Source organism: Corythoichthys intestinalis, chromosome 18, assembly GCF_030265065.1.
Source record: "Corythoichthys intestinalis isolate RoL2023-P3 chromosome 18, ASM3026506v1, whole genome shotgun sequence".
Classification (NCBI taxonomy): Eukaryota; Metazoa; Chordata; class Actinopteri; order Syngnathiformes; family Syngnathidae; genus Corythoichthys; species Corythoichthys intestinalis.
Genome location: NC_080412.1, coordinates 15,925,960 through 15,945,298, shown reverse-complemented (window position 1 = coordinate 15,945,298; position 19,339 = coordinate 15,925,960). Strand labels below are relative to the sequence as shown.

General features: G+C 41.0%; 1 protein-coding gene across 22 annotated transcripts in view; it reads right to left on the bottom strand.

The window, feature by feature from the left end:
• The window catches only part of LOC130906179 (peripheral-type benzodiazepine receptor-associated protein 1), a 75,434-nt gene that overhangs the window by 23,265 nt on the left and 32,830 nt on the right, over positions 1-19,339 (bottom strand). For 10 of the 22 annotated variants that reach the window (XM_057820171.1, XM_057820172.1, XM_057820177.1 and 7 more), the window contains 17 exons: positions 18,947-19,069; positions 18,753-18,857; positions 16,800-16,850; positions 16,500-16,532; positions 16,153-16,173; positions 12,963-13,143; positions 11,158-11,247; positions 10,533-10,732; positions 9,345-9,451; positions 9,150-9,259; positions 7,989-8,858; positions 4,974-5,000; positions 4,696-4,847; positions 4,144-4,608; positions 3,679-4,059; positions 1,071-1,226; positions 107-883 (listed from right to left, as the gene is read on the bottom strand). In XM_057820171.1, coding sequence (XP_057676154.1) covers positions 107-883; positions 1,071-1,226; positions 3,679-4,059; positions 4,144-4,608; positions 4,696-4,847; positions 4,974-5,000; positions 7,989-8,858; positions 9,150-9,259; positions 9,345-9,451; positions 10,533-10,732; positions 11,158-11,247; positions 12,963-13,143; positions 16,153-16,173; positions 16,500-16,532; positions 16,800-16,850; positions 18,753-18,857; positions 18,947-19,069 — 3,849 coding nt within the window. The remainder of the gene's footprint in view (positions 1-106; positions 884-1,070; positions 1,227-3,678; positions 4,060-4,143; positions 4,609-4,695; positions 4,848-4,973; positions 5,001-7,988; positions 8,859-9,149; positions 9,260-9,344; positions 9,452-10,532; positions 10,733-11,157; positions 11,248-12,962; positions 13,144-16,152; positions 16,174-16,499; positions 16,533-16,799; positions 16,851-18,752; positions 18,858-18,946; positions 19,070-19,339) is intronic. The other 12 variants (XM_057820190.1, XM_057820175.1, XM_057820181.1 and 9 more) reach the window with 12 other exon arrangements.

The following is a 19,339-nucleotide window of genomic DNA, read 5'->3' as shown; positions in this document are numbered from 1 at the left end:
AGTGAATGGTTCTACAGTTCTACAAATGACTAAAAAGGATTCAAAGGGAAGGATCAAGACTTCTGGGAAAAGACTGTTGCTAAGGCAACGCTGCAATAATGTTTACCAAGGACTCAGTCATTGTTCCTTGGCGGTAAGAAGGTCCTCGGTGCTTCATTTCCGCCCCCTCGATCCACCACTCTGAGCTCATCTGTTCCAGCACCACCTCGCCAGAAGCACACACGTCCGTTTCCTCATTGTCATCCGTGCCGTACTCCACATCGATCTCCATCCCACGACTTATGGGTGACCTCACGGTGTGTACTGTTTTACTGACTGGGTAGGGTCTTGGCGGGGTAGGACCATGGGCTGGGTTAGCTGCTGTCGCTGCAGCCTTCTGACTCCGGAGCATGGCCTCCCTCCTAAGGCGGTCCCCTAACCCTCTGAGTAACGCTCTGTCTTTGTTGGGGGCACACTGCGGAGGACATCGGACCGATACTCGCCTGTCGGTCAGATCTTCGCATAAACGCACTTCTTTTTCACTGGGATGACCGATGGTGTCGATTGTATCTAAATAGTGGACTCTGTGATGCATCTTGGGCTTGACCTGTAAGGGTCCTTGCCTGGTGAGGGATCTATTGAAGTGGTGGTGCTGAGGGGGAACATGTGAATGGCGGTGACACTGTGGAGTGGGAGCAAGGTGTTCTGCATCACTGGCATGAAGGTGGCTGGGTCGCATTTGAATCTGTACGTGGTGAGGTAAAGGCTCTTTTCGACCACCATCCTCTTCTTCAGTCACCTCAGGAATACTGAACAGCTGCTTGCTGCGGAACGCCTGAGGGGGTAACTTGAGGATCCTCTCAAGAACATCTTCATCGCTGTCTGATGGCTCCGATTTGGTTAACTAGGATTGACAGTGAAGGGCCAGCGAGAAAGGCCATATAGTTGAGCAAAAAAGAAAGACGATCGAATCATGCAGAAGGAAAGATAAAACAAGAATCACAATCAAGTGTGTAGAAAAATACAGTATTTTGAATACACAACAGCAGGTAGAAACAAATATGTTGTAGTTACATATAGTTCCTACATACCCTGCTGGCTGTAACTGTGTATCCCCTGGCGGGCGCATCAACAAGCTGATCAGAGTAAAGTTCCTCTTCTTCTTCTTCTAGGATGTCAGAAAGGTCTGAGCGGCTGTTGTCAGCTAGGTAGTCACTGGGTGGCTCGACCAAACCTCTTTCATAGCTCTAAGTTGAGAGAAACATGATAAAAGTCATTTTCTTACATTTTATTTTCTGCTTTTACATGATGAAATTATACTGTAGAATCTCCTGATTAATAAACATGAATCAGAGCTGTTCTTTAACTGTGGCTGTAAAAGTTGAAGAGCAATGGTGAGTGATAAAATAGCGGTTTCTAACTTTTATTGAGTTATTGCTCAAAGTTTCTTCAGCCCCGGGGCCCCATTATTATTCCAAAATAATGAAAAATAAAAGTATTTGAAGCTTTGTGTTTTGTCACCCCAAACCCATAATGTGATGTGTTCATGCATTTATGGGTTTGTTGATGTTTTTTTGAATTCCCAAAATAGTCATTTGTCATATATAGGCTAGAAATGTTATACTGTATTAAAAAAAAAAAAAAAAAAGTAGGGATGTCCCGATCACATATTTTTGCACCCGAGTCCAAGATTTTGAGAATCTGCCCAAAAAGAATCCTGATCTGATAGCGAAAAAAATATATATTTTTAACAAAAGCTCTCAACATGTTACAGTACTGTACTGTTTAAAGTATTTCCTCCTCCGCTTTTTCTGGGAGTGTTGCGGAGTATAACATATATATATATATATATATATATATATATATATATATATATATATATATATATATATATATATATTTTTTTTTGTTTTTGTTTTTGTTTTTTTGTTTCTTTTTGCCATGCCATTGTTTTTTCAGCTGCCCTTGTGGTCCCTGGAAGAGGAATTCAAGGTGTCAAGCGCCAGAGAAATGTTGCAGTACAGGGACTCAAGTGACCCAAAAATGGCCAACGCTGGGATCCAAGTAAGAACTGGCAGAAAGTGGAAAGCATAGGATGCGGTCCAAGAAGCCGAGGCCAGGCTTAGCCATAGGAACCTGGTGGGTGTGGTCACAAAGGGCTGAGCCGGGCTAGGGTCCTTCCCATCCCCCCAGGTGAACATCAAGGGAAAGGAGAGGAAGCGCCTAGTTCAGGAGGAGGTTAGGGCAGTCGAAGAGGAGTCAAGATCCTGCATGGCCGTGGCAATGAAACAACAGGGAGCTTGGACAAGATGGAAGAATGCAATGGAGAGGAAAGTGACATGGGCGGAGCTCTGGAAAGCTGAGCCTCAGCGCATTAGATTCCTCATCCAGGCAGTCAACGATTTGTCACCCAGCCCATCAAATCTGCACACTTGGGGCTTAACCGAAACACCAGCTTTCCCCTTGTGTTCTAAGCGAGAAAGCCTGGAGCATATCCTCAGCAGCTGCACCAAGGCACTTAAAGATGGAAGGTACCGTTGGAGGCATGACCAAGTCCTTAAAACCATTGCTGAAGCTATCAGCACTGGATTGGTATGGGCAAAGCAGGCCCAACCCTCAAGGAAAACCATCACCTTTGTCAAAGCTGGGGAGAAGGCAGCCCCTGCCGGAAAAACATCTGGGATTCTTGCTTTGGCAAGAGACTGGCAGCTATTGGTGGACCTCGGTGGACTACTGAAGTTCCCCAGTCACATCGCTGTCACCACCCTGAGGCCAGACATTGTCCTCGTGTCTGAGTCCACCAAACAAGTGGTGTTGCTGGAGCGAACGGTCCCGTGGGAAGATCGGCTTGAGGAAGACTTTGCAAGGACACTTTCCAAGTACCTGGGACTGGTTAGTGACTGCCAGCAAGCTGGGTGGAGATCATGGTGTCTCCCAGTTGAAGTCAGATGTAGGAGTCTCGCAGCCCGTTCTCTAGCCAAGGCCTTCAATGTTTTAGGCATCGAGGGAGAAAGGAAGTGGGGAGCCATCCGCAGTATAACCGATGCGGCAGACAGAACATCAAGACGGCTGTGGCTCAAGAGAGGAGAGCCATGGTAGCTCGCCATCTGGACACAAGCTGGGGTCTGATCAACCCCGGCTGGGTCACCTGGAGGAGGGTGTATGATGTTGAAGGACCCGAAACACCCGATGATTCCAGGAACATCACTGAAGATGTGTCCAAATGCATCAGTAGATGTATGTACATGATGGATGATTTTGTTACTTTTAAGCCCTAAAAAACATATATATATTTTTTTTAAATCAAAACCCCGATCCTTTGAAAAAAGATGCAATCGGTCCAATTTCCGATTACCTCATTTGTGCTGTCAGCCCCCCCCAAAAAGTAATAAATTCAAAGAAACAAAATCTTTCTCGTTGAATAATATAACTACCTAACTATACATCTTTCAGTTATTGTCTTTTTTTCTAAATCTTAGCATTTTAATTACATCTATACTTTATATACTTCAGCTTTTGCGGTATATTGATAAATTAATTAGCTGCCATTAATGGCTTTTAGTGATAAACTCAATGAAATTCATAGGTGAAGGATGAACGAGCCACATGACTGGATGTCTATCACCATCACTGGCACTGAGAGAGTTATGATGTTTTGATAATATGGAACCAAGAGGTTATCATCACTAAAGAACTAACCTGTTGCGTCCTTGTGTAAACTGGATCCTGGTCTTGTCTCAAAAACTCCTCGATTGACACTAAGCGCTTGTTCTCTTGTTCCTCCTCAACCTCAGAGTCCAGTGGAGACGTACTGGGAGGTCGCAGGACTAATGTGTCCAGAGGGTTAAGAAGGTCAGTGATAGGAGCTTTGGGAGGTGTGGGGATACGCTCCGGCGTTCCTAGTTTGGCACAGGGATCCTCAATGAACTCCGTTATGGATGGAAAGGGACGTATAGTTCCAGGGCTGTCTGCATCTCTGCGTGGGTCCAAAGTGACCGCTGGCACCACCTCTGGTGTCTGTGTGGATGCTAATACAGGAGGCGCTTGAGGAGCCGATGAAGTAGGGGATGTCACGTTAATCTGAAAAAGGGAAAAAACAGTCAATTGGATACATCAACCAGTAGACGAGCTTTGAATCGCATAGAATTATAGCGTGAGGATTACCACTGGGGTGGTGAGTTTTGTCACAGGTACTGTAGCCTCACACGTATCCGTGAGAGCAGACGTCGGGTCGGCCCAGGCTTTTACAAATGAGGCGGATGACACTTCTGAGTGCGGGACAGGACAGATGTTGGCAGACTCCACCGCGAGGCCAGAAATTTGTCTCTCTTGAGGTGACGGGCAGGGCAGCGCGGAGACTTTGGCAGCAGAGTTTCCGAAAGTAAGCAACGAAGACAGGTCGGTAGGCCCTACGGGCTTGCACGAGAGGGGTGGCACTACTGGGGCGGTTGCGACTGGCCCGGCCATAATAGCAGCTATCTTAGAGGGGACGTTGACTGGAAAAGAGTCACAAGACTCCCCGTGTACAGACATGGTGCGAACAGTGAGCTCCTCAGCTGCCTGGAGGGACTGGATCTGAGAGGGGCCCAGCAAAGCACTACCAGCTGTTGGAGAAGACACCTCCAGCACCTTAGATTAGAGAAGACAGAACAGCAGAATAAAGACATGACTGATTTAAACATGCTTATTGAAAAAGGTTTCAGTTTATAATAATACCTTTTTCTTATCTGCATATATCGTGTATCCTGTAACACGCACTCCATTGGAGGTTCCAGTGCAATCGATAGTGACCGGCAGCCAGCTGACGAGGGCAATACCCGGTGAAGGACCGTGGTCCAACTGTACGTCAAGTGGAGCATCAGGAGGGCCTACGCATAATCATTGCCAGTAATGAGGATGAAGTACTTTTGTTTGAACATCTAGTCAGATGATGAAGAGGCAATTACAACCACACGTCTAAAAGGGACATTCAGATATTGACAGATCATATGTACCTGTGTTTCCAGACTGTGGGCATGAAACTTAAGCAAATTTGAGGAATTGTGAATTTGATTCAGAGATCACGCTGTTTACTATTCTAGATCAAATGTAATCAGTATCACTACTAATTCTACACTACTTTGCTATACACTTACAAATATAAATGTGTATGCAAATTTTTAAATTCAATCCATCCACCCACTCTCTGTAGCACTTAACCTCATTCGAGTCGCAGGTTTGCTAAGGCCTGATGTGGGTTATACGCTGAATTGGCTGCCAGCCATTCGCAGGGCACATACGGTATAGAAAAACAACTTTTCGTGGCCTTTCCCTGCTGCTGCATGCTGATTGCCTTCCATTGGCCCCACGTTTCCCAATCCACCTCCTCATAGCCCAGCCAATAGCACCGCTTCATTCACCAATAAACCTGTGCACTTAAAGCCCTGTTTTCATTTCCAATCTGTCAGACCGTCTGCAAAGCCTCCCTTTTACCTGCTTGCTTTGCACTCGATCCTCAACCTGCATGACTTCAGCCTGCTCTCCTGCCTCAATAACTTGACCTGCATTGTGTTTTTGGAGCCCCAAATTCTGCCTAGCCCATACAGTATATGTACTACTGCCTTCTTTTCGCCTGCCCAGTTGTTGTATGTGTGCTTCCCCAACCCTTCAATAAAAGAGAACTGTGTAAACGTGACGCGTTCATGGTCCTCCTCTGTCTGGCCCGTGACTATTCACAGCTCAGACTCATATTTAGACCGGGAGACAATTTGAAGAATCGCCACAAAAAATTAGGGCTAGTCCTATCTTTTACGATATCAATAACAATTACATTTGATCTTTATTCCATTTATTTGTAAAACATATTTTTGATCGGACACACAATGAATGAATTACAAAAAAAAAAAAAAAAAAAAAAAAAAAAAAATCCAGTGGAAAAATAATACTCATATCTAATACCAGTTCTTTTTGGTCATTAAAATGCATATATGGACCTCACATTTTGGTTCAGTTAGGCCACAATATTAACAGTTAGTATTAGTGGTGGAGAAAAAAAAAATCGATATTGCAATATTTTGATGTGCTCTCTGTCACAATAAATAATTAATAGACTGAAGGCAAGTGTCGATATTTCATTACAACACACATGGACTTACAATATATCGTATATCATAGATGCTGTGTATTATGAGTATTTTGTGTGATATTATTATTGTCATGGGCCACATATCGTCACAGTATTGAATCATGAGTTCACTGTACTGTCCGACACCTATTTGGTATACATATATATGTATGTGTGGCCTAACACCAGAGCTTACCGTAATTATATTTAATGATTTCTCTTATTAGTCATAATTTTATATATACTTTTTAAAAATGTATACATAAAATGATAAATGTATAAAATGATAATAAAAAATAAAATTAAAACGAATAAAAACAAACACTAGTTATGTCCCCCAATAACAACCTAAAAAATATATGATTTTTTTTTTAAATATTTTTTTTAATGTCATAGTATATAACTCATTGCATTCCATTGACAAATATAGACATCCAATTCATTTAAACTGGGAGGACTTGCTGTGAATGATCATGTTTCAATGCCATTGACATCCAAATTTAGAACGTCAATGGCAGCCAGTGATTTCAATGAATGCTCAATAAATTGTGTGGTCCCTCTGTGTTGAGATTATCAGAACCCAACTATTAAATGTGTTCATCTTTATGTGTCAGGTCTGTACCATAATATTTTAAGAATTAAAATCATGTGTAGCCAGGGGTGAAAGTGGTTAGAACTTCTTGCTGGAACTCCCCGACGTGAAGGTCGCCACGGAACCAGAAATTTTATTATTTTTTTTTATTTTTTCGGGGGTGTTAAAACTACTGAAATGTAAAGAAAACTGTTTTGGTCAGTTATTTATATAACACATACAAAAACTGATTTTCGTTCAAAATTGTATTTTTTCAATTATTTGCAAAATAAAAGTTAACAAAAACACCTATAACCGAACCTTCATCTGCTAATTTGTATTTTCCCTCATTTCCTCACATACTAAATGCCAAATCTCAATTTTAACTACGTAAGAACATAGGATATATATTAAAATTGAAGATGATGTAAACATTTACCTTTTGTTGTGTTTTTTAATCATAAAGATAGAAGTAACATACATTCAGAAAAATAAGTACAAATGACATATTATGCAGAGCGAAATGGAATGTATTTTGACGATCCCACAAACAATGACTTTTTTAAATCATAAGGAAACGAATAAGTAGCCTAACATAAATGACCAAATATGAGCCAAAAGTGAAAATTGACAGCTAAGATGTTCTGAACCTCCCCATCAGAGCAAATAAAACTAAATATGATGTATAAGCCACCTTAACTCTTTCCCTGCTCTTAAAGATTTGATCCATTTTCTGTTGCGTTGCCATTTTTTTTTTTTTTTTTTTTTTTTTTTCTTGTTTCAGAAAAAAATGCACATTAGAACCAATCAGAGCTAACTATCTCTGGTGGTCACATGTCAGTATGTCAGCCAATTGAACGGATAAATTAGTCTAGGCGTTTTGCTTTGCTGCGTGCATTCGCACATTGACATGACTCCTCATCGTCAGACTCCGATAACTGCAGCAGCTGGGGAAACCTCCATGCCGTCCATGGAATAAAATACTGTAAATAATAAATATCGGTGGAAACGGATTACGCTACACAAGAACTTTATTATGCTTGTTGTTGACACTTGTGTATGTAAATCTGATGTTGGTAGATTGTTTTCTTCTTGGAGATGAAATGCATGTGTGTCAGCTTTGTATTTTTTTTTTTTTTTACATAGCGTTTTGACAGTTGTCGTCATATTTTCGGAATCAAAGCACCGTATACTGGAACAGCGTTCCGGACCTAAATCTTATACCGGAACTGCGTTCCTGACCGTTCCCGCCCACTTTCACCCCTGTGTGTAGCAATGTACGTAAATGCAAATGGAAAAGCATCGTCAACATCTGCAATAAGACAAAATTCTGACCTGCTGTATGTGTGCTGAAGTTGATACTGGCACTTCTGCGTTCTCGTCGCTCCGCGGGTAACTCCCAAGGCGTACGGTGTGGGCGCGCCTCCACTTTGACCGTGTACTGCAGGCTGGGTAAGAGGTTATTGAGGCACAGCGAATAGCAGCCAGCCTTGACCAGCTCACATTCCTTCTCGTTCAAGGACACAATGTGCACGTAGTTGCTGTTACTGGGTAGCCAAGACAGGTTGGCAGAGGTGGCGGTGACCCTGTCCACACGCAGCTGTGTAGGGGCCACACAAACATCCCTACCAATGAGCATACTGCAGCGGAGCTGGTCCGAGAGGCCCTTTTCAGTCAGGCTCTGTACAGATACCCGATAGGCCTTGAGGTTGATGTCCAGCCTCTCAAGTACTGCCTTGGTTTGGGCACCGAAGGGCACGTTAAGCCGAAGCTCCTGGTCCACGTACACATTATAACTCCACACATTGCCCCACCCAGCGGGCACCAACGGAGGGTCCCAGCTGATGATGATGCTCTTGGCGAGCTGCTTGATGAGGGTAAGCCTACGTGGGTAAGGCACAGTGTCCACTCCCACCTCCTCCAAATCCAAGTCCAGGCCATTGGTGAGGGGGGCTGGGACAGCCAAGGCCGAATTGGAAGAGGCTGAGGCAGGGCCAGAGATAGAAGAGGCCTCTATCCTATCTGAGGCGCGGACACTTGTGTGGAGGTGATGCTGGTGGCTGGCACTGTGCAAACTACTGTCTAGCAAGGAGTTGTGGGTAACGTCACCAATTTCTGGTGGATGAGTACCCATGACATCATCGTCCGATACGCGTTCCACAAAATTAGAGGGGACCAGCCCTCTCCTTCCATCTACCAACTCGCCTGGGGGGAAAAAAGAACATTCACAAAAAATATGAAATTGTAAACAAAACATTGTATTTGTTAAGCTGGATTTATCCTCACATTGACTGCTATTATGTTTGCTAACCCGTATAAAATTTTAACTAATTTGGCATCCAATGACTCCGCTAAACGTCCATTTCATTTGAATAGCATATTCATTCATTCGCCCTTCCAGTCTACACAGAAGTGCTGCGTGAGCCACGTCACGTGATGCAATGCGACTGTTGTCGTGTAAAAAGTCGCGGGAATAAAATAGGTCTTAAGACCTACCTTCATAGAAGCCGTCATCATCCATGCCTCCATACACATAGATGTACTCTCCAGCAGTGAGTGGTAGCTCCATTTCAGGGTTATCATTGGGGCCATCATAAGGATTATAGCTGTTTAACATGCATTTAGCAGTGCATTAGATAGATAATGATAGATAACACTTTAGTCTGGATTCTTATTTACAAATGTACAAACCTGTATCGTGCAATAAAAACCTGGAGTTTTGACGCTCCTCTGCTGGCAGCGTAAGGTGCAGGGGCCATGTCAACATCCAGCTCCTCCACCTCACTGGCTGTGTCCACCTGAGAACATCAAAATTGGGAGAAGCTGAAGGGTTAAGACAGAATGCAATGTTGGCTTATCTTGCAGAGTGGAAATGTAAAAACTCACTGGCTGCCAGTGACAGCAATACATGTCCAATCTATGTCTACCAGTGATAAACTCAGTAAAAATGAATTTGCTGTCTATCACTGTAATTAACATTAATAATATTCCAAGAAGAAACATGGGAAATATTATTACATAATATAACGTACAGGTACAGGATGTTTTTTCTTTTAACAACACTAAAAATTTGGGGGGCAGTGGTTGTTTGAGGGTCTGAAAGATATGTGGAGTGTAGATTTCCATTCATCCTCATAACACATTACACAGTGAGTGTATATTTATAGCTCCCCGGTAAACCATTTTTACAACTACTACCGTATGACCCATATAATCCAGTGGTAGGTGGATTATTTAACCAAACATGAGCTTTATTGAATTGAAAGGAGACCTGCAGACAGGATAAGACCTCTGACCTAACCTGTCTGTCACACAACAAAGTAAGCACAAAAACATAAGGGCCTATGAACAGATTAAGTCACATAAAATTTATGGAAAACATTTACATTTTTGTGTATATTTAGCCGGAGCAGGTGCATCAAAGTGGTGGCCCGGGGGCCAGATCCACCCCACTGCATCATTTTGTGTGGACTTGTGTGTATCGACTTCATGTTTTTGACAAAAATAAAATGTAAAATATATACAGTCCAAATATCTACGAACATTAACCGTTTTCTTTTTTAATTTAAAAAAAAAAAAAAAAAGGTCATTTTAAAAATAAAGGCAATACTTACACTTAGTCAATCCCATAAATTACAAAAAGAGTTTACCGATTTGCCCCCCTTTAATTAAAAACTGTGCAGATAACATTTTTAATTTTAAAAAGTTTATTAAAAAATTAAAAAGTGAACAATATTTACTGTAAGCGAAATCTAGAAGTCAAATCTATTTTGACTGGAAGGGGTGAATGAACGTTCATTCACCTCCCATTCAAAATTAATTGTTTCATTAGTGCCATCATTGGCAGTCCAGTGTGTTGAATATTTACGTATCTTATACCTCATGAGTTGGGCTTGATTTGTGCGGACTAAGGTGGGTGTCTGACTTCGGGGTGATGTTTGCGGTCTCAGACTTGCTGGAGGATGACTTGCTGACACTAATTGTGGGAAGTTCTCGATGCTTGGTGATCGGCGAACGCTCCACCCTGGAGAGCCCTGCGGCATGAGGAGTGGTCCCCAAACGTAGTGCAGCAGCCACATCTAACAGGGAAGAAGGTGAGAAAGACAGGACAGCGGTAATCCACAATCCACTTTACATGATCTCTCTTCACAGGTAGCCCTGTTGGATCCATGAGTGACTAGGTGGGTGAGGTCAGTGGTTAACATGCAGAAAGCTCAAGGTTGAACCTGGCTGATTAAACAGTGGAGAGAAATCCTGCCTCCATCTGTCTGTAGTCAGAGGTCACACTACCTTGTGGTAGCATGTGTCACACCAGCATCAGTAAGGGGATTAACAGATTCCAGAGAGAGTTTTCACCTCAGCTATCAAGCAGAGTTTCATGCAAATTGTGTTCCAGCGTTGGACAGTTTGTGTGAGATGACAGGTTAGTACAATGCATGCCATGCTTTTGTGAAAACGCCCAACACATATGAGTCATGGGGACCAAAAAATACAGTATCATTACCCTCAGGGCATGAGAGAGTGTCACCTCCCTCGAGACTCCAGAAGGCTATTTCACTCAGAGACTCCATATCCCATGAGCCATCTGTGCAGTCTAAAACATACGAGCGAGATGCGTGAAGTTGTTAGATTTGCCCAGAATTTGACCCTTCTGTGTCAGCCAGATGGTCTTAAATTAGCATGAGTCATGCCAGAAATACTTAACTGAGTGAAAGAGACTAAACCAGCACTATTATCAGAGTGAATACAAACAGTTGTGAATATAAACATGATATTTGTATTGTAGATGACAGAAGGATATTACGATTAAGACATTTTCTGGGTTTATTTATCATGCCCAAAGGTGGCAAAAGGAAATTCAATCTAAAAAATAATGTTAGCGAGTGTGCAGACTAATCTACATGATGGAAAGAAATGAAACAATTTTATCAAACGTCATGATTAGAGATCAACTGATATTTTTCTGGACCGATACAGATTATTAGTAGTTAGAGGGGCCGATTACAGATTTTTGGAGCAGCAATAATTGGCGTAAAAAAAAAAAAAAGAGTAATGCAAACACTGAACTTCATTGAAATGCCTAAAGAATGTTTATCGAATCACACAAATAAAAAATAATAACTCCAGAAGTGCCTGAATTTCCTAGACTTAATAAATCGCTCTCCAGAAAAAAAAGTTGTTCCAAAATCGCTGCCAAGCTTCTCTGGCAAGATCAAAGCTTCAACGCCTGCCAATCGTGGACTGTCATGTTAACTGTAAAGTGGAAGTTCAGGATTTTTGACATTAGGGTTAATCTTCGGTTTGGGGGGCTGGGGAGTTAATTAATCTGTGCAGTTGATTCTAAAAAAATCTGTATAGTTTGTTAGTTTCTTATTATTTTCAGGGGTCCAGAGTGGCTAAGCTAACACAAGTCAATAGTCCCCTCCTAGCATGCCAATAAAAAGCTATATTAACAGATCTAACATATGTAGTCAAATATATTCAAAATGAGCTCAATGTTCAGAAATCCCATTCTGCATGTAATGTAATTACATGTAATGGTAAGTTTTAATAACTTTGACTTTAACTGACCTATGCGGGGTGTCCGGGAAGTTGTATGCATCCTTTTGCGGCTGATTACTAAGCCTGATGTCTACACCTGAACTGTATTTTCACACTTCCAGCAGCATTTACTTTTTTCACATCGATGATTTCGGCCGATCAATTACTGACATTCGTTAAATTTCCAAATATCGGCCCGATATATCGGTCTATCTCTAGTCATGATAGAAGAATGTAAAAATGTACCGTATATGTCATTAGTCTTATGTCAATAGCACGCACAGCAGAGTGTATTAATCCACTCTTATCTAGTAATACTAGTCTGCACGATAGTCAATATAAAATATGATTTTTAGAAAAGTTTTTAAAATGACTAAACATTTCAAATAAAGAATTAATTAAAAATACATTAAAATAAAGAAATAAGATAATATTTACTGGGTTTTGGTATTTTATTTCAACAATGTGTGAAAGAAACAAAACATTTAAATAAATATCATGACTGCCATTGTCAATGATAGATGTCCAATTCATTTAAAGTGGGAGTACTCGCTGCGTATGCTCATCTTTCAGTGCCATTGACGACACTATAGATGTCCAATCCATTTTGACTGGGAACCCTGAACTGTCAAAAGAAGTATACTTTCTTTTGTCGACCTTGTAGCAAAATTCATTTTGCATATGTGTGATCAATAAAACAACTTGACAGAAAACCTATTAATTAATGACTGAAGTTGGGTGGTTTGAGCATTCATTCGTGTGATTTACCTCGCTCTGTAGACAGGCCCACTCCATTTGTCAAAACAGAGAGGCTGGGGTGGTTAAGAAGGCCGGCGCCAGCAAGGTCCGTCTTGGAGGCCTGCAGTCGGAACTTCTCCAACTCTCGGGACAACAAGCCAAACTGTTCACTCTGGCTACGACACTTCTCCTCCAGATCTCGCACCTTCGACTGCACAAAAGCGTTAATGATATTGTTAAGCTCGTCGCTTCGCTCAAGAGGATGATTCGGTGCATACAAATGGTTCACCCCGCATTGCAAATAAGGTAAACTAAAAAGCTGTTTGAACAGAAGAAAAATAATCAACTTCTATAGGGTAGAACTCAACCTGTTTTAACAGTTCTACCGAGCAGTATGTTCCTTTTTTTTTTTAACAACCAGAATTGTTTTTTTTTTCCTAGGCTTAAAGTGTGTTTACGGTTTACATTATACACTAAAAAGAAATTACAATAAATCTTATTTTTAATGGGGGTGGAATTTTGATAGCAAATGAGCAGTCAGCAAAAAAACCTTTCCATACACAGTATATGTTGTACATATACATACAGTGGCATGAAAAAGAATCTGAACTTTTGGAATTCCTCACAGTTCCGCATACAATCACCAACAAATGTGATCTGATCTTTGTCAAAATCACACAGATGAAAAAACTGTCTGCTTTAACTAAGACAACCCAAACATTTACTGTACAGGTTTTCATATTTTGATGAGGATAGTATGCAAACAATGATAGAAGGGGAAAAAATAGGTAAGTGAACTATCACATTTAATATTTTGTGCCCCCCCCCCGCCCTTTGGCAGCAATAACTTCAACCAGACGCTTCCTGTAGCTGCGGATCAGTCTGGCACATCGATCAGGACTAATCCTGGCCCATTCTTTACTAAAACACTTCTGGAGTTCAGTCAGATTCCTGGGATGTCTGGCATGAATCGCTGTCTTTAGGTCATGCCACAGCATCTCAATGGGGTTCAAGTCTGGACTTTGACTTGGCTACTCCAGAACGTGTATTTTGTTCTTCAGAAACCATTCTGAAGTTGATTTACTTCTGTGTTTTGGATGATTGTCTTGTTGCAGCATCCATACTCTTTTTAGCTTCAACTGTCTGACAGACGGCCTCATGTTTTCCTGCAAAACATCTTTTGAATCAATTCTTCCATTATGATTGCAAGTTGTCCAGGCCCTGAGGCAGCAAAACAGCCCAAAATCATGATGCTCCCTCCACTATGCTTCAAAGTGGTGAGATGTTGATGAGCTGTTCCATTTTCCCCCCACACATGACGCGTGTTACGCCCAAACAATTCAACTTTGGTTTCATCAGCCCACAAAATATTTTGCCAAAACTTCTGTGAGTGTCCAAGTGCCGTTTTGCGAATGTTTAACGAGCAACCATGTTTTTTTTAGACAGCAGTGGCTTCTTCCGAGGAGTCCTCCCATGAATACCATTTTTGGCCATAGTTTTACGTATAGTTGATGTGCGCACATATATTGGACAGTGCCAGTGATTTCTTAAAGTCTTTAGCAGACACTCTAGGGTTCTTTTTTTACCACTCTGAGTATTCTGCGTTGAACTCTTGGTGTCATCTTTGGTGGACGGCCACGCCTTGGGAGAGAAGCAACGGTGCCAAACTCTCTCCATTTGTAGACAACTTCTCTGTCGAATGATGAACATCTAGACTTTTTTGAGATGGTTTTGTGTCCTTTCCCAGCTTTATACAAATCAACAATCCATGATCGCATGTCTTCGGACAGCTCTTTTGACCGAGGCATGATGCACATCAGACAATGCTTCCCATCAAGACAATTCTTACCAGGTGTGTGTTTCATAGTAGGCAGGACAGCTTTAAACCACTCATCAGTGATTGGGCACACACCTGACTAAAAATTGTTTGGTAAAAATTCATTTCAATTGCTCTTTAAGTCTCCTTAGGCAGAGGGTTCACTTACTTATTTTTCCCCCTTCTGTCATTGTTTGCATGCTATTCTCATTAAAATATGAAAACCTTTAAGTGTTTGGGTTGTTTTAGTTAAAGCAGACACTGTTTTTACATCTGTGTTATTTTGACAAATATCTGATCATATTTGTTGGTAATTTTATGCAGAAATGTGAGAAATTCCAAAAGTTTCAGATACTTTTTCATACCACTGTATATTAAACATTGTTATTCATTAGTCTTTGGGAGTAAAAAAAAAACTGTCAACAGTACTAGCTACACAAATACTTATCCCTTTATAGGGCACTTTTGAACTCATTGACAGCCATTGATGGTGCTAGACACCCAATACATTTGGACTGGGAGGGCAAATTAACATTAAATGAACACCACGACAAACAATATTTGGAACAATGTTCAAAGCTTGGGCCTGCGGTGGGGATTTCCTGGTTGCCTACGCATTAAAAACTGAACATTTCCTGTCTGCAGCACCTACGCACACATTATTTCACATATGCAATACTGTGGTGCACAGAATAATTACTTGAAGACACAATGGATTAAAACATGGAAACAATTTAAAGCTCGAACTGTCCAAATCACAATTAACTCTACTAATAACCTGGAAATATAGGGCCTCACTGAACTCTACTCCAATCAACTTTCGAGTGTTACATTGCCAGAATGTATTTAAGTTTTTATTATTTTTTTAGTAATTTTAATGATTTGTAAATCCATTTATTTCTAAAGAATAATGATCAATTAAAAAAATAAATACAATCATAATGGACACCTGGTGTCCACATAAGTGGCCATCAACATTTGGAGTCATATTGTGTGATGACCACATATGTGGAAGCCAGGTTTTTTGTGCCATTGACATGACAGATGTCCAATTGTTTGGCTTGTTACAGCCTTGCGCTATGAATTAACGAATTTGTTACTTGTAGACGACTGGTCCATTTGAACTGGGAGGGCTGACATTTGCTGTTCATTTCACGTTCATTTGCTGCCAAACCTCCCAGTTCAAATGGATTGGGCAGCTATTACCATCAATGACAGGCAATGGGTTAACTCGCAAAAATAGCCACGTGCCCTATAAAGAGTTATACAGAGTTAAAAAATTGTCAATGACTAAATTTCAAACGTTATAGTCCTAATAAAGGTACACTTTGTCTTTCTATCAACAGAGGTTAGGAAGGATTGTGGAAGGGTATTAATCAAGCAGGTTAAAAAAGTCAACAGTACCTGCATGCAATCCAGCGTACTCTGGTTAGCACAGATATAAGAAAAGGGGTGAAAAAGACATTCAAATACATGCTTCTGAAACCACAAGGTAGGATACAGCATTCATAGCCAGAAAATCCTGTCAGGAGGCAGTGTCACCAGAATTTATCTTGGCTGCCTGCCATTATTTTTATAATCTGTCAAATAATGGCCAATGCAAGTGTGTGGATTTGACAACACAGCTAATGCTTTCAGGAAGGGCTGAGACTTTATATATGATGCTTTTCAGTCAAATAAAGGGACAGAATGTTCAAGGAAGAAGCAAAGCAACAGGAAGTAATATTATAACAGGGGCAACTATACTCTACCAGCTCCCTCCGCAACACAAGCTGAGTCAACTCCTAAAGTAAAATATATATTTCATTAAAGAACAAATATGGGGTGAGTGTTAGATCACCGTTGCAATCTTAAACTCAATTTCACACGGTAAAAACACTGTTCTAGCGGCCACTTTTTTTTTAGATGACATTTTAAAATAGTCACAAGTCCATTAAACAGGTAATTAAACAGTAATTAAAGAAAAGGTAATTTGGTATTGGTAAATTAATACATTGCAGAGATGTCCCACACTCTACAGTGTATTTTACATAAGTGGAATAAGTCCTTACCTCCAACATCTGGACCACGCCTTCATGCTCCCTCTTGGCAAACAATTGAGCCTATTTAACAAAAAAAAAAAAAAAAAAAAATGATTCCTTGGTTTGTTTGCCATAAAACACTCAATTCTCTGCTAAAACTATTTAGAATGGTAATTAATTAGTGCGTAAAGGTTGCCTCCTGCTGGTACAAACCCCCCATTTAACAGTTGTGTGCTAAAGACTTGTCAGGGTTCTTGCCAAGGACATAGGTTTGGTCTCAACATTGGTAGGGACGATATAACAGCATAACCCGATTATTGAACGGGGGTCAGGGCCACAGTTCTCACGAATATGAACCTAATTAATTGATAGGCGCAATGATCAAAGCGAAATAAATCTGTATTGATTTATACAAATATTTATGTGAATTTGTTCATGTGATACGTTACATTCAATTTTTTTTTTTTCCCCCAAACTACTAAAATATTATGAAGTGCAAGTCCCTTTATCAAAAAAAAAATGGGGAGCTATCCAAGGAATGGGTCCACATTTGGGGGACACTGGAGCACTCCTTGACTCAAACTAAAGTATTGTAATATAAAAGAGAGAGATATCCAGAGATATCCAAAGACAGATCCACATCTGAGGCATCCTAGGCTACCCCAAGACTCGAACCAAAGTACTCGAATGAATTCATTTCACAGATTTTTTTTTTCATGTCAGTTAATGTTCATGTCAGTGCCTCTCTGAAATGGAACCATTCTTGGGACTTGCACTCTGAAGCCACCGCGTTGCCTTACGGTAATGCACATAATGCAAACAATAATCCATATGAGGGACGGCCAGCTTGACTTCAGTATTACTTGTGATGGCTGGCCTGGCCACAATAATTTTGCAAGTTAGCAAGTTCACACAGATTAATGCAATGCCAACTCTGATGCAGGTCTGATTTTTAGTAGCACAATTGTGTTTCCCCCACCTCCACAACATTGACATCTTTTTACATTGCTTACAGTGGCTTGTGCTGGCCGAAAAAAAACTTCTAATATCCCTCCTCTTCAAAGGGGGTGGTGGAGGCGGGATGTTGTATTTGTGTCGGCAGGGTTTTGTGAGCGAGATTACGTGTGCGTGTTGGCGGGAGGGGGAGCAGGGGGTCCAGTCATCAAGTCAAATGTAATACTTTTTAAAACATTTTTAAGACCTTAAAAATATAATTTAAGACCAAAACATGTCGCAGACAAAACCTAATTTTATTTCAGTGGTTTTCTCTCCTCATGTGCGACTTGACAGCCTGGACCCCCAGTGTCCCTAACGAAAACGTCTTTGCACTAGGGTACATGATACAATTTGCTCACGATAGCAAGGGTCTCACGATATGGCGGTACAACATTATCGATCATTTTAGGGTGTTCTACAAAACAACTCAAATATAAAAACAAGCTCTTTTCATCCTTCATCTGTGAATTGGAATGATTTTATCACCAGTAGACGTCCAATTCGTTTGAAACGGGCGGAATGGCAGCGAACGCTTTCCTGCCTTCCCATTTCCAACAGATGGGACATCGATTGCCATCAGTGGCAGCCAATGCCGGGTAGCAAGTTAATTTTGGGGCATTTGACATCATTTCCTGTCGATTTTTGGTCAATTCGTTTCCTGTTGAAGCATTTACGGGTCACTTCCTGTTGATTTTGGGGCATTTACAAGTCAGTTCCTGTTGATTTTTGGTTACTGAAAAAGGAGTGACTCAAGAATGTCCCCAAGTGCCATTGAGGGCGCTAGGCGTCCAATCCAGGAAAAATTAATTGGATGTCTAACGCTGTCAATATCAGCCAGTAAGCTAACTATATTCTAATGGAGGAATTTGGTAGCATCCCTGGCATTAAACACATCTTTTGGAATTTAAGACAATTCAAGACCTTGATTACCTGGATTTTATATTTAAGACATTTAAAGACTTTTTAAGGACCCGGTATTGTTCTTACCCGCTGTAACCGTTTGATTTCATCTTGCTTGAACTTAAGGATAGCCAGAGCCTGCTCATGTTCCAATTCTAACTGCTGCCTTCGCTCAGCGACCTCTCGCATATGCTGCTCATAAAGACAAAAATATGAATGTTAAGGTTGTGAAGAGAGTAGTCAAAATTTTGATGGACATAAATTTGGGACCAACTGCCCACCTTTAGGACCTGCTCTAAGTTCTCCAGTTTGGCACAGAGTCTCTGGTTCTCCTCGAGAACTGAATTGTGTTGAGCGGTCACTTTAGAGAGTTCTTCCCTCAACTCCTCATTCTCAACTCGAGTCTGAAAAACAATCATTTCAATTGTTCAAACTGTTATTGATTTTCTCCTAAACCAGATTTTAATATAACTAAGGCCATTATGTTACGTTACACTAGAAAGTTATGTTAAGTACCGTAATTTCCCGAATATAACGCACACTTTTTTCCCCCAAAATCAACTTGTAAAATCATGGTGCGCATTATACACGGGTACAGGGATGGAGACAGAAATATATATATATATAAGACCGATTTCTTTTTTATTGACACGGCCATGTGTTGAAGAAACGTA